At 41.8% G+C, this 22744-nt stretch overlaps 2 protein-coding genes across 2 annotated transcripts; both read left to right on the top strand.

The window, feature by feature from the left end:
* Positions 1-2785: 2785 nt before the first annotated feature.
* On the top strand, positions 2786-9470 carry prkg1l (protein kinase cGMP-dependent 1, like; the record flags this gene model as incomplete). Its single annotated transcript, XM_083978242.1, has 19 exons — positions 2786-2975; positions 3090-3213; positions 3438-3604; positions 4150-4263; positions 5825-5930; positions 6195-6258; positions 6512-6589; positions 6789-6880; positions 7003-7068; positions 7200-7277; positions 7375-7471; positions 7566-7705; positions 7806-7895; positions 8110-8251; positions 8362-8525; positions 8626-8748; positions 9018-9080; positions 9175-9241; positions 9364-9470. The coding sequence occupies 19 exons, from the start codon at positions 2786-2788 to the stop codon at positions 9445-9447; spliced, it is 2049 nt and encodes a 682-aa protein (XP_083834368.1). The 3' UTR covers positions 9448-9470.
* Positions 9471-15859: 6389 nt separating this feature from the next.
* Positions 15860-22441, top strand: acsl2 (acyl-CoA synthetase long chain family member 2; the record flags this gene model as incomplete). Its single annotated transcript, XM_083978394.1, has 19 exons — positions 15860-16108; positions 16199-16313; positions 17070-17134; positions 17217-17318; positions 17914-18013; positions 18878-19056; positions 19172-19204; positions 19411-19462; positions 19619-19692; positions 20014-20091; positions 20160-20294; positions 20400-20534; positions 21050-21218; positions 21317-21405; positions 21492-21608; positions 21713-21856; positions 21945-22046; positions 22134-22205; positions 22301-22441. The coding sequence occupies 19 exons, from the start codon at positions 15860-15862 to the stop codon at positions 22439-22441; spliced, it is 2151 nt and encodes a 716-aa protein (XP_083834520.1).
* Positions 22442-22744: the final 303 nt, after the last annotated feature.

Genomic DNA, 22744 nt, shown 5'->3' with positions numbered 1-22744 from the left:
CAAAAATAGAATTTTGCACAAAGTTTGGCCTACAACGTCTGAAAGATGAGTTATCACATTAATTTTATGACCCAAAGTGGGTTCAAATTCAATTTTCTTTTCTGTACACCTTTAACCAACAATCAACCTTTCTGCAACCTTTCTGACCGAAATTCAATGTTGATCTAACATCTTTTGCTATCTGGGATCTATGGTACATGGCTCTTATCCTTATGCCACACCACTGAACTCACATAGTGTACAGTATAAACAGTATAAACTTTGTGTTTTTGCATGTAGTCACCATGGTAGTCACTCACCTCAGACCGCCTAAACATCTTGGAAAGACATTACTATACGATCGCAGAGCGCCTGCTCTCCCCGCCACAGAAACACTTTTTTCCTTGTTGTGATGATTTCTTTACAAAAATAAACATTCGAGAAGTGCAGTGGTAATGTCCAAAATATCTCCGACCGTTTATTTTTGTAAAGAAATCATCACAACAAGGAAAAAGTGTTTGTTTCTGTGGCGGGGAGAGCAGGCGCTCTGCGATCGGATATTAATGTCTTTCCAGGATGTTTCAGAGTTCGGCTATCTGAGGTGAGTGATTACATGCAAAAACACAAAGTTTATACTGTTTATACTGTAGCCTACACTATATGAGGTAAGTATTCAAGCCATGTACCATAGATATTTGATTGTTTTTGAGTGTTTGTTGTGGTTGAAAAAATCGCCCCCATACGTTAGCGTTGTCGCTATCCCTGGCGCTGTCTAGCCATGGTGTAACTGGTTTGCCTGCATCAATTTAGTTGAGTTTAGTTTAATAGGTTTATTTGTATCAGGGACAATGTACAAAATAACATTAGTCTCGAAATGAGAAGAGATGCCTTGTACCGGATTTAGCTTACTAGCCATTCCATCCGTAGTCCCTGGGCAGGTGAATTTGCTCCCCCCAACACTGGATGAAACGATTTAGGGGTCAAAAATGACCGAAATTCTCCTTTAATGCTGAAAAGTTGAAAAGATATAACTAGCCTAATAGCCTAGATTTGTAATGTCATCAGGTCATTGCTTTTATAGCCTATTTTGTTTTTCATTTGGTGCTACATAGCTAGTCTTAATGTCTGTCTTTGTAACTGAGTGTTTATTTCATGATGAACAAAGACAGACACTAATTTTATATAACAATTTTCTTCCACATCAGCCACTGTGACTGTAGTTTGCAAATACAACTAGAATCAGCTATATACATAACTAGACTAACATCTATTTTCAAAATGATTTAATGTTAAAACACAATAATTGTTGTCCAGGCGGAATATATTATTTTGCACTAGTTGCTTCATTTGATAGGCTACATATAATCGTGGCAGTCGTCTATTGATCATTCTATGTAGGCTACACAGCTGTTAACCAGCACAGACCCCACACAGTCAGACTTTCATCTCTTTCACGTTCCAGACACTCGGGGGCAAAATGATTAATGTTCACCACCGCTCAGTTTGCCAGAGACCCACCTATTTCCCCAGGGCTCGGGAATACTCTACATACCCTGTGACCCAGTTGGGATCCAGTCCATGCATTTCCTCATTACACCCTCCCTGATGGTCTCCACTGCCTCGGTCATGTGATTGCCTGCTGTCTACGCCCAGCCCTGGTCAGCCCCGAGCGTTAGAGGCGCATCTTTCACTGGGGAGGGAGGTGAGAGCTGCACCTGTCGAATGGGCTGTTTGCTGTCAAGCAGGAGCAAACCTAATCAGGACAAGTGAGGAGGACCTCCACAGCGCTCCACAGCCTGCATGTGGTGAGTGATCTCTGTGTGTGATGTGATGTAAAGTACAGTGCAGCTTTGTATTTTGCAGGACTTATTCACTGTTTGTAAATACAGATGCATGATATTACACGCTGTTGCCAGTTTTTACCAATTCATTCATGCACCACAAAGGCTATTTACCAGTGCGCGTGGCTGCGGGCGCGTCTGTGACCCTGAAATAAAAACATCTGTAGCCTATTTCATTTCTGTTGGAACTGTGTGTGATTCAATGCAGAGTTGGTAGTGACCTTTTTTGATCTGATTTTTATCTCTTGTGTGACCATAATAGTACCTCTACTTTCTTGTCCTTTATTTTCTTGTAAATTTGCCAAGTGCCCTTGAATTCTATTTTTTTCTTTTTATTAAGATGTGAGAGATGAAGACGAAGGGACAAATACAAAGACCCCATAAATACTCTTACTATAATGCAATCACAAAATACATGTAACCTCTGCTTACCTTGTAAATCAAACCAACACCTGCAAGGACTGCTATCTATCTATCTATCTATCTATCTATCTATCTATCTATCTATCTATCTATCTATCTATCTATCTATCTATCTATCTATCTATCTATCTATCTATCTATCTATCTATCTATCTAAAGCTGTTTTGGGGGGGGTGTATGCAGAAGCATATCTCTTTTGTGTCTGATTGAATATGAATCCAAATAGAATTCAGTAGACCTTATATTTTTTATTTCTCAGTTTCATTATTAATATTTTCAGTATCAATATAGCAATTCATGACAGGAAAACATACACATTCATTACGGTGGAACTGTCAATCCTTGAGTCAGCTGAGCTGCAAAAGGAGACTCAGGCAAATCTAGTTGTAGTTTGACCCTCTCTCACTATATACAGTGTTGTTTGTCATGTGCATGTTTATGTTTTGAATATAGAAATGCTGATGGGCCACTAGTAAACACCCATGTGTTTATGTGTTTACAATGATGAGTTTTGCTGTTTTGACAAATGGCATTTGCAGGCAATGGGTACACTTAGGGACCTCCAATTTGCCCTGCAACTAAAGATTGAAGAGCTTCGCCAGAGGGACACACTAATAGATGAGTTAGAGCTGGAGTTGGATACAAAAGATGAACTAATTCGGAGACTGCAGGAAGAACTGGATCGCTACAGAGCCACGGTCTCTCTCCCAGGAACCTCTGCAGTCAGTGCAGGTAGAGAACCGTTATGGTTTAGAGTTCAGAACACAAACCTTAAACCTAAAAAAAAAAAAAAAAAAATCTAAAATTTCAGCTGTTTATGTGTGTTTATTTTTTTATGTCCTGTAGCTTGCTCAGCTCAGTTTGAAGACAAACAGAGAGGCAAAAGGAGGACAGTCATTTCTGAGCCCTTCTGTCTGGACCCAGTGACTCTCGCCATGGTTTCACAAAAAAGCTGTGACAAAAGCTGCGAGTAAGAGCACACAGTGTACCCTCAGCTCCCACCTGCTCTAACTGACAAAATGAGTCTCTCAAATGTTCAAGCTTCCTCAAACAGCTTTCTGAATGATGCAGAATCAATTAATATTTCCAATTACAAGCACCATTTACAAGCACTTCAGTCCATGACATTTCATTCATGGCCTTTGACAACCTACCTTTAAATGTTACATCAACTTTCCTGTCTAATGCCCTTAGGTCTCAGACGTTGATCCAGGCAGCGTTTTTGACAAACGAATTGTTGAAGAACCACGATGAAGGAGAAATCAGAGCCATCATAGCCTGCATGTATCCCTCCACCATCAACCAAGGCTGCTATGTTATTCAGGAGGGGACCAGCGGGACTCAGGCTTATGTTCTAGAGGGTAAATCATTTTCTTCTTACATCTGCTAACATTAATCATACTTGAGAGGATATTTATTAGCACTTCCTTGAGATGGCAGGTGCTTAAGGACGGTCAGATGAAATGATAGATTTTATCACATCTTGGCCTATCAGTTTTCCTACTCTTGCCTCACAATTTGATTAGATAATCTGATGCTGCTTTCCAGCACATTGATGAGACAATTGCATGGTAGAGAAAGAAAAGAGGAGGCACTTTGGGGAATAACAAGTGACCTACATTGATGTTTTGTGTTTAAATGTCAACTTAAGCCTGAGGAAACACAGAAAAAAAGGCCTCTGCTTTTCTTTGGTTGCAGAGTTCATCAGTTCATCCTCGATTGTCCTCAGGAATTTTGGTTGCATTTTTAATGTGACAGCTAACAGAGGGCACCTGCCTCCTGTTTGGATGAATGTGGCTGATTCTTGACAATCCTTCTTTGTTTTCTGACACAAGGACACATGCACCAAACACTTCTGTGTATTGCACATGCTAAATTTCCTCATTGACTGTGTGCTGATTAACAGAGGGGAGGCTGGAGGTGACAAAAGATGGACGAAAGCTGCTTACACTGGAGCCAGAGGACATGTTTGGAGAGCTGGCTCTCCTCTATAACTGCAGGCACACCTACTCTGTCTCAGGTATCAAAGCACTGTGCCCAGTTCTCACTTTTATGTTTGCATATAACTGTCACACCAAAACACTGATGGAGTTTTACTTTGATTCCTTTTGATTTTGGTGGGCATATAAAAAAATATCTTGTTTTAGAGACTGTCACAAGCGGGCGGATTTCTGGCAGTGGTCTTAGACAGAAGACATCTGTTGAATTTAAAATCAAAGACCTTTTGAAATCTTAGACAACACACACCAAAGCTTCAAACGGTTTTCTCGGAGATGTGGGGAATTTAAAACATTTTTCTTTCTCACTGCCACATCCTCATCCCTGAAATCCAGCATGCATGAACTAGATTTTCCACAAATATTTACAAATAATGTTTTCAGAAATTATTTGCATTCACCTCACTCTTCTCATTTGGTTGGTTCATAACCTGTCAAATTTTCATTTATGGTGCTAGAGATTGTGATATTCCTCAGAAAATAGAATGCCTGCCATCATTTCCTTCCAGCATCTGATCACAGAGTCCTGTGGGAAAACTTTCACAGCCATCGCCACATGAATCTGACCTGGTTTCACAAATGAATACTCTGTGGAAACAGCCAGAATCAGTTTAAATTGAAAAATCTGTCTATTTGCTGTGTTTGTTCTCGAAGCATCTCATTGTGTTTATGCTGCTTTTTTTTATCTTGCAAACAGACAGCCTTTCCAATGCGCTGTTTTACACTATATGTCTCACACAACTCATGTCGGCAGTCTGTTGTCTTTTGTTTCATCTCCATTTCTGTCAGCTTCTGTCAGCCCTTTCCTTTGGCTCTGCTCAGGACCCACTGTGTTTATCTCCCTCCTGACCTGAAATTACTTTTTTTCCATTGTTGCCATCTGAGACCATCAATAAGGCTTTTCCTCATCGTGTGGTCTCTCTCACTGTGACAGTGATAAAGGTGCAGGTGAAAACAAGGTGTCATCATCAGTTCATGGAAGTTCATGGTGGCAAAGGATATGCCGTACTGAAGATGTCAGAGAGTCCTCCTCTGAGACTAGAATCTAATTTTTTAAAATAGTCTGTACAGGATTCAGAAGCACATAAAAAAGGCATGATGATGAATGGAGTGTCATGTGGTGTTCAAGTGGAAACTGATGGGGTATATCCAAATGGGGAACTGATGTATAAAGGCTGCACCACATTATCAGATGGTGGATCTAATTAGACTGTCTAGAGGACATTTACTTCCGTTTGCAGGAAGCTTCAGTGAACCAATCAATATGGGTCATTATTAATTTATAATAACTTTTTTTAAGCTCTATTATTGAGAAAAAGGCTAATTACAGCTAAGGAAACCAGATTACATTAAAATTCTCTTGTAGAGAGCATAAGTGTTCACACTTGCTTTCATGTTACCTGGTAAGCATTTCAGTTCTGACTGCAGCTGATGAAACTGCATTGTTCATCCACATCCATCACACTACACACATCACTTAGAGCTGTTTTGGATACCTGCCTCTTGATTATGCCTCCACCTGAGCTCCAGTGTCACCGACACAACCTTTGACACTCTCTCTCTCTCTGTCTGTTTGATCTGCAGCACAAACAGACAGCAAGCTGTGGGTTATTGACAGCAGGAGCTACCAGACCGTACTTATGCAGAGTGGTCTCAACAGCCTTTCTCATTCAATGGAGCTTCTTAGCAGGTGAACAGCAGACCGGTACACTCGATTTGACATGGAACAGGCCCAGAAAGCTGCTCTGTATTCTAATGTCGTCAACAGGGTCATGCTGTTTGCAAGTCACCGTGATGCTGCTTGTAGGCAGCATTAGCCTTTAAGATCTTGTGTAATGTCAACATGCACTGTCATATTTTGATCTAATGTAAAAAATTAAGTCAGCCCCTTAGAAAACCTGTCTTTGTAGATGATATCATAACCTTTCTCTCCTTTGCACCTGTGTGTCTGTAGTGTTCCCTTTCTGCAGTCATTGCCAGAGGATGCCATCATGAAAATGTCTGATCTCATGGAGGAGGTACAGATTAAGTTCTTAAAATCTGAGGCGCAGTTTTGTGTAAACATCACTCATCCTTCAAACAGAAACCAGCCAGAGTAGATTATGTTTGCACACAGATGGAATGCGTGTAAACATGGTTGTTTACTGGCGGTCCCTCTGCATTTTCTATTTTCATCTTTATGTCTGTAAGAGAGCTGGTTTCTTTTTTTCTTGCTCTCTTTTCATCCTCTTCCTTTGTTTGCTCCTCTTTGTGTCCCTTTGTTTTCTGTAGACACGCTACAGGGAAGGAGATTACATCATTCGACAAGGGGCCACAGGAGACACCTTTTATATCATTAGCAAAGGCCAGGTGAAGTCTTGTGCTCCTTGTTTGCTGCATAGATGAAACGAGGCTTTCAAAGTAAAAGATTACGAGTGTGGAGGACAAAATGTCAGCACAGCCTTAGAAATTGCTTTATGATGACGATAATTGACATTGGCGGTTTCCTACATTGCTCTCCACTGTAAAGCTGCCTCTTTTTCATTACTCCTCTTATGGATTTTTCCAGGTGAAAGTGACAGAAAAGAAGCCAGGGCATGAGGAGATAGTCCTCTCTAAGCTCACCGAGAGACACTGGTTTGGAGAAAAAGCTCTGTGGGGGTAAGAGGAAGACACTAATGCACATTCACAAGATGTTACAAAGAAGACAATGCAGAGTTTGTAGTGGTCTTTATGAAAGATGACAGTCTTCCCTCATGACTTTTTCTTGACTCTTTCTGTAGAGAGGATGTTCGGACAGTAAATGTGGTTGCTGCCGGTGCAGTTGCATGCTTGGTAATAGACAGACAGTAAGTGGATATTCTGTGTTGATAAGATCAGTGGCATAGAGAATGTGGCTGTTTCAGTTGCTGTAATAATTTGCTGCTAAGATGTTGTGCTTATTCAGAGATATGGAGAATCTCATGCCTCTGTGTTTCAGGACCTTCAAAGACATCATTGATGGGTTTGTGTTTGACTGCAGTCATGAGGTGCAGCAAAGCCATGAATCCAAAGTCGAGTGAGGCCCATCAAGATACAAAGTTTTACAAGAATCGTTTGTATTTGCACTTGTAGAAAACACAAGATATAATCTCACTTGTTTTTCTTGTGAGTAGGTCAGACAAGGATTGTGCCGTCCTCTCATCTTCCACCTTAAGTGATTTCCACATTATTTGCTCTCTGGCAGTTGGGGAGTTTGGTCACGTAGATCTGGTAAGGGTTGATATTACCCTGTGATTCCTGTGCTGTGGCCTACTTGAGATTCCATGTTTCTGTAATGCAATGTATTGATTTTCACCTCTGTCAGGTACAACTGAAGAGCAACATCAAATGTCTTTATGCCATGAGGGTCCTCGAGAAGAAGCTGATCCTCAATAACGGTCAACGAGAGCATGTCGTAAGAGAAGGGCGCATCCTAATGGAGGCTTGCTGTCCATTCATAGTCAGGTGTCCGTTCCTCAACAGTTATCTGATTAGGATTTGTTTGATTTCATTATATGTGATTGATCTTTTCCATGTTTCTGACTTTTTTTTCCCTTCATCACAGGCTACATAAAACCTTCAGAGACCCTGAGTGCCTGTACATTTTGACAGAGGCTTGTCTTGGTGGTGATTTATGCAGTCTGCTTAAAGATAAGTAAGGGTTTTTTGACGAAAGGATATTAAGATTCATGATTTGTCATTATACTGATTAAATATTTATAATCATACCACTGTGGTTTGAGCCGAGCTTTCATCACAGTTCAGTTTTAAGACTGACCGTTGTCTGATGTTTCACATCTGATGTTTTTCATTATACATTAGTTTTGTTTGCAGGGATGTTTAATTCAGCACTTCTCATACTGTTTCAGAGGTTATTTGGATGAATGCAGCAGCAGGTTCTACATAGCTTGTGTTGTTGAGGCACTGACCTTTCTTCACTGCAGAGGAGTCATCTATAGAGACATCAAACCCGAGAATGTCGTTCTGGATGAGAATGGTTATACCAAACTGGTATTGGACATTGGTCACAAATTGGTCATTTTCAGTATGAGCTTGATTTATTCTTTTTTTTTTTTTTTACTAAAAGTAACTGTAAATGTAATGTTTCCTGATTTTTGTAGATTGGCTCCAGATGTCTTAAGAAAGTTGAGGTGGGTAAGAAAACCTGGACTTTCTGTGGTACACCTGGCTACATGGCACCTGAGATCATCTTGAACAAAGGCCACAGCATATCTACAGACTTCTGGTCGTTGGGCATCTTCGTGTATGAACTACTCAGTGGAGGGTAACTGTTACAGTCCCGTTCAGCCCAGAAGATCTTTGGAGGCTCAAATATTGACTTTTAGATTCAAGTGATGATGATAGGTAATGCTTTTCCTCTGCAGACTCCCATTTACTGGCTCTGACCCGCTGAAGATTCTAACTGCAACCATTCGTGGCATCGATCAGATTGAGTTCCCGAAAAACATCAGCAAAAGTGCCTCCAGTCTCATAAAGAAACTGTGCAGGTATTGTAAATATGACTCACTAGACTTCGTGAATTATTATGTGCAAGTTAATGGCATTTTCTAGTTCTTTTGGAGCACTTCTTGGGAGATAAAAACCATTCTCCATCCACGCACCTTTGTGTGATACATTACCTCTTTTCCTCCAACACACGATTGATACTGCAGGTGTTTTGGACTCTGACCTGTGCTCTGATGCCGCCTTTTGAATTACAGAATCCTATTATTGATTCATAGTTTATTTGTGTGTTCTTTCGCTCTCCCTCACCAAGGAGCAATCCCTCGGAGAGACTGGGCACTCTGAGAAATGGGGCCAAGGACATTCAGAAGCATAAGTAAGGGGACAGATTTATCACAGTGGAAAAAAACACTCAGCCCTGTGTGCTGCAAAACACAGTTTTACAGGTTGTGATGCTCTGTTTTCATCAGATGGTTTGAAGGATTCAACTGGGATGGGCTCTGTAAGCGAACATTAAACCCACCTGTTATTCCCAAAGTAAGACACTTTGAGTTCTGCATAGCATTCATATTAATACAAGGCTCATTTTTGTTTTGTTTTGTGAGGACTCAATGAGAAGATATTTTACTTACTTACTTTTACATTACACTGTCTTTCAGGTGAAGCATTCATTGGACGGCGGCACATGTGGTCATTATACTGAGGACTCAGTGGAGCTGTGCACAAACTGGGATGATTTCTGATGCAATCAGCTGCGAGCTCGTGGGGGAAAAGCCTGTCAGACAATACTTTATCACTTTCAGGTTTAGCCCTCATAAATAATTCACTGCTCTCAGTCTCACTGCCATCAAGAATCAATTATATTTTCACACAAGAACTATTTTCCACTGTATCAGTAACTGCACATATTGTTTGATAAATGAACCACGCTGCCTACTGTGTTGAGCTGACTGACTGTTTTTTATGTAGAACCTCTATAGATTTATAATCATAGGAGTTCAGTAATGTCACTGCAGGTGAATGTAAGTCAATAAACACTTTAAAAGCTGCATCAGACTGTTGTCCCCCTCGAACCGCAGCCTACAGCTGTGACTTTCACTCCTCTGGGACTGTGCCGTTAATCTGGCATTACTTTATACTCTCTTCCAAATGCATGCATGTAATTAAGAAGTGACGTCAGAGTCATGCAGAACAGCATCAAGCCACAGAGAGGGAGAAAAACAAATACAGGATGTTTGGTGACACTACCTTCAAAATAAAGTAATAAAAAAAAAGAGTGTAATTATTTTTAAAATGTTGAAATGTTAACCTGTTGAGAAGAACAGAGCAGAATGACTCGTCCTAATATACTGGCATTAAAAAATAATGATGAAAATGTGTGCTGCTGTAAAGCTCTATCATAGATCAGTTTTACCTCAGATAGACAAATTACAACTACAGTAAATAATGATGAGAGTGTATAAGCCAGAAGAGACATGCAGAAAGTTTTTATTTCAATCTGTCAGTTCTGTTTCCCTCTTCTCCACTTTTTACTTTAGGTTACTGCATGACGTTGCATGTTGAGTAGTAATTTTATTCTATAGCCTATAGGCCTAGTTTTATATAGGCTTTATAATACATAATTATTCCCCTCCTCAAACTATTAGATAAACATTTCTGCTGATAACTCAACGTCAAGTTTCAATCGAAGGTGCGCGGTGCTGCCATCAGTCGCGCCTTTACTGTGAAGGTTTTTACAGGATATGGTCATGTATTGTCTCTGGCTTGACGTGTGAACGGATTTCGATGGATCTGCTGATGAAGTAGTGACTCCAGCGCAGTGTAAGAAAAAAAAAAACTACAGACCGGCGTTTTTCTGAGGTAAGTTTATGTTGGAGTTTCTCTCTTTATTTGTTTGCTCGAATTGAGTTTGATCCGCTCATCTGCGGAGACTCCAGGCTCAGATCTGAGAAGAAGAAAAGTTTCCCAGCAGCAGCAGCAGCAGCTCGCTGAGGCTCAGGCTCTCAGGCTGCCGAGCTGTGAGTGAGACGGTGAAAGTCTGAGGAGCAAAGTGAAGGACAATCAACCTGTTCACAAACTGTTGCACGGAGTTTTCATTGATCCACCGATGAGACGCAGACAATCAATTATTCTCAATAACAACTGATGTATTACCAAAACTGAACTGCAGCTGTAAGTGACACTGGCCTCATGGTGCTTTTCTATAGGCTACTCCTGCATTGTTTGCAGAATCACTCCATGATGCACATAGGCTACTCAAAGTATACTAAGGCTGCTCAAAGTATAGCTACTAAATGTTTTGTTTGTCAGTTTGTTTGCAGTATTTTTTCAAACTTATGTGTAACTGTCAGTTAATCCTACAGTGCTGTGGTATGTTGATCCAGGTCCAAGCTTTTTTTTTCTTTTCTTTTTTTTCAACGTCTGGATATTTTGGGCCATGCATGCTTGAAGTTGTCCACATGGCCACATGCCAGTTCTGTGGTATCTTCTATAAGTGTGTGTGTGTGTGTGTGTGTGACAGTTTCAGAGTATGGTATGGCAGCTGAGGCTCTTGCACCCAGCTGTGCACTGTGCAGGGTTAGAAGATCCGCCCTAGTGCACAAAAACACTCACTGATTCAAAAGTGACCTGTGAGGTGTGGTGCTCTGCTAAACATTGGAGGATTACCTCAGCAGAGTGAAGTTTGGAGCTTGTTGTGGTTACATGAAACTAAAAACCTAAGGGGTGAGTGAAAAAACAAACACACTATTATTACATTGTCAGTTACTGATTTCAAGTGAATTTTAGACAAGGGCAGATGTAGATGGTGAGTGTTGGTTTTTACGCACAGATTGCGTGGTCCTTCTCATTCATTCATTCATTTATTCTTTCATTCATTCATTCACGTCCTTCCTCCTCAACAAGAAAAACGTCATTGTGACCAAGTGTGTGTCTGTGTTCTTCACGCTTCATTTGGGAATCACAGCCGGAAAACACCCCTGAGTCTCATTCTTTCTCTTCTGCTGGTTTCCCCCCGCTGCCCGGCCAGCCTCACGTGTCCTCCCTGTAACTCTCTCCTCATCTCCCCTTGATCAGACCATTCACTACTCTGGGCACATGGAAAGTGTGCAGAGTTCATTGCTGCTGCTGTTGCTGCTGCTGCTGCTGCTGGTGTGGGTACAAAACCCTGTCACCCCTCCTCCTCTTCTGTGTCACCTCCTGTAGTTTTCTGGGTCAGGGGGAAGCATTCCCCAGCATCACTCCCATCAACAGAAGCCCTATAGTCTACTGTACACAGCTACTTGTCATTCGGGCATTTGTTCTGTGCAGAATCTTTGCTTTGCTACAAGACAATTAATATAGCCTATTCCGCATTTATTATAAGAGGATGATGTCAAAAATGGCCCCACTCTTTCATTCAAATAACATCAATGTTAACCCTGTGTTCTGTCTGGCAGTGAAGAGAAAAACTTTCTGTTTCTATTTAAAAGCAGCATTGTCTGCTCTTTGATGCTGCCAGGTTTGAGCAAAAACCATTTAAAGTAATGTAAAACATGAACAGTCTGGCAGCCAGAGCTTTAAATAGAGCAAGAAATTGAGTTCACTTTCCTCCACTTTGAAAGTCCCTGCACTGGCTCCTTTTGATTTGTCAGGGTTGTTAAAAGTAGACTTTATCTGACAGTGCTGCTGATGTTGCCAAAATATACTCCAGTGACAAGTGACACACTTGAACTATACCAAACAATTATAATGCAACAACATCATCTATAGCAAGCCTATATTTAAGCCCAGATTCACCTTAGACAACCTTCTTCTTTTATTATCGTCAGCAATTTAAAAAATATGATTGTAAACATGTTGTTAATTTCATTGACTCTCATCTTCTCACTCCTCACCTGTCGTACTGCATGTTCAGAGCACAATTAATGTTTTGACACTTGGATTTCTCACCAATGACTAAACCAGTTTCTGGTCTCTGTATTTGTGAGTTACTGTTTCTGTCTTGTTTTTATCACACACCGACTGAATAGTGTCAGTGCTCTCAGCTCTGTCTCTGCTTGTCAACAGCAGTAAATGTGTACAGACGTGCAGACTGCCTCAGGCTAACGCTTACATGTCTCCTGCCTCCCTGTGAACCTGAACTCTGTTGTTTTATGGCTTTTTTCTGCTCACTCCGTGGCAGGATGTCAGTTTATTTCCATATTTACATCATTAGCGCCAAACATGAATTTAATCCACTTCATTTGATCATGTGTCATGTGCATCCTGCTCTGCAGTCGTCATCCCAGTTAATAGAAATTCAGGTGTGAACTGCAGGAACAGGCAGATTTCTTTCTCCCAGCTGGATAGGCGCAGGCTGTGAAGGTGCATTTGATTCTACTCAGTCTATTTTCACGTGTGTGTGCCATTTTCTTTTGTCTCATGTCTTCCAGGGAGTAAAAGCTGGGAGCACAATGGTCTCTGTCTGGGCTTTGACAATAGCCATTATGAATGGCAGTGAGAGAGGAGGGAGCAGGGAGAGAGAGACAGAAAGGGGCTACAGGAAGCCTCTTCACAGCCCGCTGTCATCATTTTTTTTTTTTTTTTTGATGTGTCACATTTCATAAAGCCCTTTGCTTTCCATTTATTTACTTATTGAAACGACTCAAGGGGATCACCAGCTGCTTTGCTACTCCCCAAGGTGAAAAGTGGCAACTGAGCAGCTTTAATTCACATAAATTGAAGCTTAAAGTAGATTATAAATCGTCTGAAGGCAAGTGTGGCATCGCTTTGCCCATGCAGGAAGGGGAGGCAGCTCAGGATCAGCCCCGTTAAAGAGGAGGGAGGGGTATGATATCACTCTTTATCCCACTCCTATTGGGCACCGGGGGGAGAAAGTGGGTGAGAGGTTGAGGGGTGTTTGGGGAGGGGAATGGATGTTGGAAAGGAGTGAGGTGAATTCCTCCTTTGGTGGAGGATGAAGTGGTTTTGTTTAACGATGTGAAATGAGCAGTTTTAGGGAGAAGTGTAGCTTTTACAGTTTGCACGTGAGCAAACACTGACAGAGTGTGTTTGGGGGCGAGACGTCGCTCTCGAGTTGCCTTTCTCCTCCCTGTTTGTCCCGGTTCCATTCAGTTTTGATATGAACAATCAAGTCTCTGGCACTGGATGGTGGGGGTGGACTTAGCTGGTCCTCCCCCTCACCCTATCTCCCCACCAGCCCCCCGCTACTGTACGCACCCCGACTCTCTTGCTCCCTGTTGGATGAAAGAGTGGCACAACATGCCTCAGAGTAACCTCGCTGCCTGTTTCTGTTAAGCCAATCATTATTACTTCCTGGTGTCTCTCCACCCCCCATCCTCCCCTGCACAGCCTTTTATTCTCTCTCTCTCTCTCTCCCTCTCCCTCTCCCTCTCCCTCTCTCTCTCCCTCTCCCTCTCCCTCTGTGTGTGGTACCAAGCTGGTGATCCAGAGTGATTCAGACTCTTTGGACTTCCACAAGTGGAATGATGTTTTTGTTTGAAATGTTCCTGCTGTGTGTTTAAGGTAGTTTGTGGTGTATTAACAGAGTTGACTGTGGGGGAAAGTGGTTTAAACTTTAAAGTCAAGCAATGGAAACCTTTATAGAGTTTTTAAACAGTTTTAGTGAGGATATTTAATTGAGTAGAAAAGGAGAAAATCCTACATTTACAATGAAGTAGCCTAACTTAAGTAATTAAATTAAATCTTTCATTCCTTCATTGTCCTCAAATGCATTAAATGAAAGCTGCTTCTTGGATATATATTATCTAAATACTTTTTAAAATTCTCAAATGAAAAGTCAAGTCATGAATTTTGATTCTAATTCACAGAAATAAATAGGCTTCCATTTTGATCAGTTAGTCATTTATCAAGTGAAAGTGAATTTGCTGGTTCCAGCTTATAAAATGTGACAATTTGCAATTTGGACTGTTGGATGGAGAAAAACAAGTCATTCAAAGATGTTCAATCAGGCTTTGTTTCTTTTCTCAGGCTAAATAATCAAGTTGTAGAGTTGGTGATCTACTAATTAATCACTTTATGTATGCAGACGACCTGGTCATCTTCAGCCCTTACAGTGCTGGTCTCCAACAGCTATTGAGAACATGCACACAGTATGGCGCTGACTTTGACATAAAGTACAATGCTGGTAAGAGTAAAGTTATGATTATTAGAAGCAGAGAAGATATTAAGTATTTGGGGCATATTATTGTTAATGACTTGTCTGATGATAAAGATATGTACAGGCAGCGTCGTAAGCTCTATGCACAAGCAAACATGCTGTGTCGAAAGTTTAGCATGTGCTCTGTATCTGTAAAAATTGCATTGTTTAAAGCATATTGCACACCTTTGTACACAGCCCACCTGTGGTGCCGCTACAAACAAGGTAGTATAAGAAAGCTCACAGAGTAGCTTATAATGACAGCATGAGGTTACTGTTGAGAGCCCCAAGAAGCTCCAGTGCAAGCCATATGTTTGTTAGTGTCGGGGTACCCACCTGCTCTGCTGTTCTGCGCAATCTGATGCACAGATTTATGTGTAGGGCGTCAGAATCAGAGAATGAATTTATTAATGTGTTGGTTAATCCTGTACGCAGTTCTGTAAGATTTTCGTCCAGACTGTGGAACCATTTTAGAACATGTTTGTATGCAAGCCTACACTGAATAGTGGGGAAGGCTCTGTACTTTGTATTTTGTGTTTTGTTTTTTTATTCTGTCTTTGTTTTTATTATCTTATTCTGCTTTTATGGTGATATGGATCCCCTTGGGTCTGAAATAAAGATTTAATAAATAAATAAAATAAATAAATGAATTGAAATGAAAAGATAGATACACGATTAATATCTATCACTCTCAGAGCTACTGCTGTTCAAGAAAGTTGCATCCAAGTAAAGGAAGTAGAAAATTATACGAATAATGCAAAGAGCACAAAATAATACATTTATCAGATAAATAGTACAAAAAGTGCTTGCATTAGAAAAGATAAAAACATTCTTCAGCAGTTGAGAGGTATTTTAAAAAGTGACTTGGACACTGACTCTGCTGCTTGTTACGTGTTTATTGTTGTGCTGCTTCCTGCAGGAGGTGCTACACAAAGAAATGCTTGTGATGTGAATGCACCATGTAATTTCCTTCTGTTTCACAGGGTTTTTTTTCTCCCTGTCCTTCTCTCTCAGATATGCATTTCCAGGAGTGGTTAAGGTCACTCCGCTCCAGCACGGGTCTCAAAGGGTCTGAATCAGAGGATTTGTGGAGCCTGTTGCCATCTCTGCCTCTGTCCTCCTTCTCCCTGTCCTCCCTGTCTCTGTCGCCCTCCTCTCTGCTGGGTTTGGGAGCCCTGGCCTCTCTCACTGCGTACTGGCTGGTGACCCGACCTCGACCCATGCGTCCCCCCTGTGATCTACAAGCCCAGTCTGTAGCCATCAACGTGAGTTGATCACGGCCACTGTTTGCATCATCACGTTTAGGGTTTAAGTGTGTGAACGACTCACTATTTTAATGATGGTGTCCCTCACAGGGAGATCCCAGCTGCAGGCGATCGGCTCTTCTGAAAGATGACTCACTGCTGGAGTTTTACTATGATGATACCAGGACGGCTTATGACATGTTCCAGAGAGGCCTGAAGATCTCAGGTGTTCCACAACACATTTCATTGAACTTTAACCTAAATTGTATTGTGTAATCAGAGCTCACATTTAAGTAAGGTTCCAAGGAAATTTTATCTCTATAATTAATAGAACACTAAAGTTAAAATTAGTAACACCATCACTAACTTCAGGTATATTTTACCCGATATAATATTCCGGATAAAATATAGTTTTCATCAATTTATGTAAAAGTACAACACTGTATGCCAAATTGTAGTACTCTTCTTTAATTTCCCAATATATAATACCACATAAAATTAAGAAGTTACCCTATAAAAAGGCAGCAAAATTATTGAAAAATCAGGTAATCCTTAACGAGAAATTTCCAAACAAAAAAAAATAATGGAGCTGGGAACTTGTTCTTCGGTCTACCCGTTCCTGGGACATGTGAGCCTTGTCTGGTGAAGGCACAGTCTTCCTGCATCACTGACAACTGTGGGAGAGATGTTACTCTCTATCACTAACGTCGGGTGAAAATCACCCAAACGCATGCTTCTTGAAAAATCCATAGATGGGAGGAGGGAAACAAACATACCATTAATGACATCAATGAGCAGCCTGAAGCTACCCAAGGACCCATGCAACTCAGACAGCAGCAACACACGAATTGTGTGGGTGAAAATCACCCAACGTTAGTGTTCTAGGGTTAAAGGTGATTTACTGTTGTAGTAAGACAAAGCATTCACAGACAGCAAGCTGTAAATCATACACTGTTGTGACGCTCCTGTCCTGTGTCCTCAGGAGACGGCGCCTGCCTTGGCTTCAGGAAGCCGGGCCAGCCCTACCAGTGGATCTCCTACACCGAGGTCGGACATGTTTTATTATTTTGATCCTCCGGTCGTCACAGTTTTCTGTTACATGACTCTGTGTGTCTGTCCTGTCCTTCAGGTGGCCGAGCAGGCGCAGGTGCTGGGCTCTGGGCTGTTGGCCAAAGGCTGCCAGCCCAACCCCCAGCAGTTTGTTGGGATATTTGCACAAAACAGACCAGAGGTACGAACTCTTCACTGTCTCGTAGCGGGAAAAGTTCTCCCACACTGGTCGATCATCTCTGAGCTTTAGGTCAGATAACTTCTAAGATGAAAACTCATCTTGGCTCTGCACAAGATTGTTGATCCTCAAAATTCCCCACAGCTCTGCAATTCAAAATAATATTTCACCTAAATCAAATTTTACAAATTCTCATTCACACACCTCCATAGAGGGTTCTTTGGAGCCCTTTTTATGAGTTTCTCAGATTTAAAATGTGATTTGTATTTGTGTGCATCCTAAATGTGTGTTTTTCCTCCATTCATATTGTGAGCAAAGCACTGCTGGTGAAAGTGGGTCTCTAGGGCAGCTAATATTGGAAACATGTCTGCTCCCAAAACTCATACCATTTCCATCAGGCACAGCCATTTTGTCCCTCCTGTGTTGACCGAGTGTGAAACAGTTTGATCTTTATCAGACCGGTCTGCACACTAGGTGGTGTTTTTTCTCTTGTAGTGCAAATATGAAATGCATGTAATGTTTAGATATCTGACTCAACAAGTACACAACTAGTGAGTGAGTCTAACAGTGCTGCTCTGTCTCCCTCTGCTGGTGACAGTGGATCATCTCTGAACTGGCCTGCTACACTTACTCCATGGCTGTGGTGCCTCTGTATGACACTCTGGGGCTTGAGGCCATGGTGCACATCCTCAACCTGGGTAAGCAAACTCCCAAACATGAACATGGTTATGAATAATGTGTCTGCGAGTGTCCCATATCCAATCAGATTGACCAGTGTGATGAGTAATGCATAGTGCCCAACTGCCCATTCTCCTACAATGTTGTTTTGGAGACCATTAACATACAGCACCAGTCAAAAGGTTTGGACATGCTTAAGTGAAAATGAGTCCAAACATTTGACTTGTACTGTATCTGTGATTAATATAGAAAATAAATCATCTAAGAAATTATAGAAATAGTTGTGTTTGAAACAGCCGTGGGAATAGTAGTAAGGTGCTTTCAATTTATTTGCTTTCAAATGAAAGTCCTGATCTCAACTCTTCTTAAATAAAGGTACAGAGGTATTGTAAATGTGCTGGTTGAGTAAAAAAAAAAAAAATCTTTTCAATTTCTCTCTAATCTGTTTCTTTCTTTTTTATTAGTTTTATTAAGTATATTACATTGGTCTCAAAGTTCAACTCCTGTTTGACCCCTTTCTAAGGGAATAAATACCAAAAGCTCTTTCAGCCAGAACCCCTTTTTTTTTAATCTTGAACATTGTATGGTAATTTATCTCTTTTTTCCGTTTCAAGTCTACAAAGCTACAAATATTTGCATGGCTGTCAGAGACACCGTATCAGATTGGAGTAGAAATTTATGAGCAGAAATTGATACTTAGTATGAGTATAAATCTTAACTAAATACTGCACATAGCATTTAGGCATTTAATAATGTATATGTCATTGGAATTGTTTAGTGCTATGTATGTATTAGATCTTGTACTTGTGATGGAGTGACACTGGAGTTTTCCTGCATGAGGTGAGTAAAGTTCATGGTGTCTGTGTGTGGTGGTGGATTCTTAGCGGAGATCTCTCTGGTGATCTGTGACCGCGAGGAGAAGGCAGCATCACTGCTGGAGAACAAGGAGAAAGGCGTGACTCCGAAGCTCTCCTGCCTGGTTCTCTTTACCGACTTCAGTGAAGCCTTCGTGGAGAGGGCGAAGGCCAGCGAGGTGGAGGTTTTGAAACTGGAGCAGCTCATGGTAAGCAGGGTGGAAACAATGAATCCCTATAATGCAGACTCATTGAAACGTCTCCCCTTTAATCAATGCTGATGTGTAAATTGATATGAATGAGTCATCTTTGTTCACATCGTAGGACCTGGGAAGGCAGAACCTCAAAGATCCTGTGGTGAGTTTATCGTCTCTCAGCTGCTGTGTCACCGCATCAAACTGGTTCCAGTATATACCTGATCCCCCTCTAAATACTAGGTTGACAGTTTTATTGTTGCTCCTGTCCCATAAGATATCATTAACACTCACTTGTAAACAGGGCTTAAATTAAGAGTGGAGGAAGCCCGTTGTCATATTCTCATATTTTATTGCTGCCTGCTGTAGCCGCCCCAGCCCCAGGATCTGGCCGTGGTTTGCTTCACCAGTGGAACCACAGGTATCGTCTGATCTCATAAGTCTCTCCGTAATTATCCTTCACTCACATCATTAGAGGAGTGTCCTTCAGTGCCCACTAACAACCTCTCATTGTGGCACCGCTATAGTTTCCTATGCTATGCAGAGCACTGCAATAATGTCTTGTTTATTTATCCAGGGAAGCCCAAGGGAGCCATGATCACCCACGGCAACATCGCCTCCAACACTTCCTCTGTCATTAAGATCCTGGAGGTCTGTCTACACTTCCACCTCCTTGTCTAATTGAGAACAGCCTCATAGCTTGCATCACTTCCCATCTGCTTGTGTCTCTGTATCTCAAAGCTGTCCCTCTCCCTGCTGTGTCTAATGGTATGATTAATTGGGTGTTTGATTGCCCCTGTCGCTGCAAGGTACTTTAACTAATTGCCCCGGTATAAAGATTCAGCTATCTTAACTGCTGTTGAAAAAGCCATACAGCATGTTTGATTGCCTGCAATGCTTCACCGTATGCTGCTGCCTGAACTTTATCTCTCCCTGGTGCTTTGCTCATTTTTATGTCTCGTTTTCTCTCAGGGTTCGTTTGTGATCCAACAAGAGGATGTGTCGATCTCGTACCTGCCGCTTGCCCACATGTTTGAGAGGATGATTCAGGTAGTTGATCTTCACAGATGTTTGTGTTTTTGTGTGTAAACCCTAAATTAAGTCTATTTCTGTCACAGGTCTCTATGTTCTGCCACGGGGCCAGAGTAGGGTTCTACCAAGGGGACATTTCTCTTCTTATGGATGACATTAAAACCCTGAAACCCACCTTCTTTCCTGTTGTGCCTCGATTACTTAATCGCATCTATGACAAGGTCAGTGAATAAACCCACTTGTTGCCCTTCACAAGGCATTTTTGGAGACATAACTCTTGGCGGGTGATGGTTTAAACTTGGCTTCATCTTTACGTCCCTGTAAAGATCCTTGGGTCTGTGACATCTCCGTTGCGGCGGGCTTTGCTTCACTATGCCGTGAGGAGAAAGCAGGCGGAGCTCAGCAGTGGAGTTGTACGTAACAATAGCCTGTGGGACAAACTGGTGTTCAACAGGATTCAGGTCAGTCACTACAAGCTACATTTTCTGTCAGTTCTTCTATTTCTGTTAAACTGTGTTGTCCTATGTAGACATTGACAATAAAAATCTTTGAATCTTGAATCTTGAACATTCCTACAGTACTTAGCTGCCCAAAGACTACTGCACACTGGTTTTCAATCTGAATTGACCAGTTTTTCCTGTTAATCCAGGTCTTTACTATTTATGTTTTGTAGTTGATAACACAGTGGTACCGGCAACCCTTCAAACAGAGAACAAATTTGTATCCAAACTTTACAAGAGAAGCACAACTATTCCAGCAATGGGTGCCAAAATCACGCGGAGCATATTGGCCCTGTGGGAGTGTATTGGAGAAGTGTGCTCACAGGCAAACAAGAGCTGAGAGATTCTGGCTCAGTATTGTCAATGCAGATGGGAAATATGACCAAGGTTGAGAATGGTTAAAATGGAAATTAGCACAATATGATAGTGTTTGAGCTATTTTCCACAAAATACTGTCTGTACTATCTCTGTTTCAGGCCAGTTTAGGAGGTAATCTGCGGTTTGCTCTGACCGCTTCAGCACCCATCTCCCCCACAGTGCTGTCCTTCCTCAGAGCCACTCTGGGCTGTCTGATATTTGAGGGTTATGGTCAGACAGAGTGCACTGCAGGCTGCACTTTCTCTATGCCAGGAGACTGGAGCGCAGGTAACAAAACATCAGGAAAAGGCAGGTAAAAATTGTTTTCCCTCTCAGCTGTTTGTGCTTTTGTGCCCATGCTGGTTCCCCCTGTGTGTGTATATTAGGTCACGTTGGTGCTCCTTTACCCTGCGCCATGGTGAAGGTGGTTGACATTCCTGACATGAACTACTTTGCCAAGAACGGAGAGGGAGAGGTGAGTTCAAACGTGTGATCATGCTCAACATATTCACAGACAATGTGCTGCCTGCTGACACTCGTCACGCCTTTGCCCTGCATTAGATCTGCATCCGTGGCCCCAGTGTGTTCAGGGGCTACTTGAAGGACCCAGAGAAGACAGCTGAGGCCTTGGACGGTGACGGCTGGCTGCACAGTGGGGATGTGGGCCAGTGGCTTCCTGTAAGATGAGACAGGATAATCAGCCTGTGCGTGAAGCACAATACTCTGCACTTCCAGTTCTCTTGTAAACGAGCGAATGTGCATTTTTGTTTCTTCTCTGCTAGAATGGGACTCTACGCATCATTGACAGGAAGAAGCACATCTTCAAGTTGTCCCAGGGAGAGTACATCGCTCCCGAGAAGATAGAAAACGTCTACATGCGTTGTGTACCTGTGCTCCAGGTGTTCGTACATGGAGATAGTTTACAGGTATAGTGCTAATATGATGTAATTCCTGCTCTCTATAAAAACCATTTGCAGAATACAAGTTTAATATTAGATTTTCTCTTGGTATCAGTCTTATCTCATAGGCATAGTTGTGCCTGACCCTGAGGTGTTTGTTGACTGGGCTAAAGAGCAGGGAATTGTTGGTTCCTATGAGGAGCTCTGCCAGAATCCAGTAAGTCATATCTCCAAATTTTGAAACATCTCACTACTTTATAGTACTCTATGGATTCTACTACATGTATTATCTGTTTCCCAACAGGACGTAAAGAAAGCGGTATTAGAAGACCTGACAGCTGTGGGAAAGGAAGCAGGGCTGAAGTCTTTTGAACAAGTGAGCAGTCTATGCAGACAGTTACAATTCAGAGGGGACAAACACACTGATACTGACTCTTATTGTGGTTTTGTGTCATACTTGTCTCCTCTCAGGTGAAGGACATTCGCCTGCACCCAGAGATGTTCAGTGTTGCCAACGGCCTCCTCACACCAACTCTGAAGAGTAGACGTGCCGACATCCGCAAAGCCTTTCAGGAACAGATATCAAGCATGTACAGCAAAACAGCCATTTAAAAGACTCTACTCAGTAATTCACACACAACACCCAAGGGTTACTGGGCCCCGTTTCAGAAAGCAGGGTTAACAAACTCTGAGTTAAAATCTAAACTCTGGGTTGACCCTGAATCACACCTGGAAATATATTGATAAGTGCATTGAGTCTCTTAATACTACGTTGATTATTGTTAGACTGATAGCCTAACTTAGCCTAAAATAGAGGGAGAGAGAAAAGCAATTTGAACTGTGCCCTTGTCCTCGATGTGTCATGTGAGCGATGTGAGAGCTGAGAATATTGTTCAGATAAACTGACGGTGCAGA

Source organism: Trachurus trachurus (genome assembly GCF_905171665.1).
Source record: "Trachurus trachurus genome assembly, chromosome: 9".
Classification (NCBI taxonomy): Eukaryota; Metazoa; Chordata; class Actinopteri; order Carangiformes; family Carangidae; genus Trachurus; species Trachurus trachurus.
Note: the sequence above shows the minus strand (reverse complement) of the source record. Positions and strands in the feature narration are given on the sequence as shown.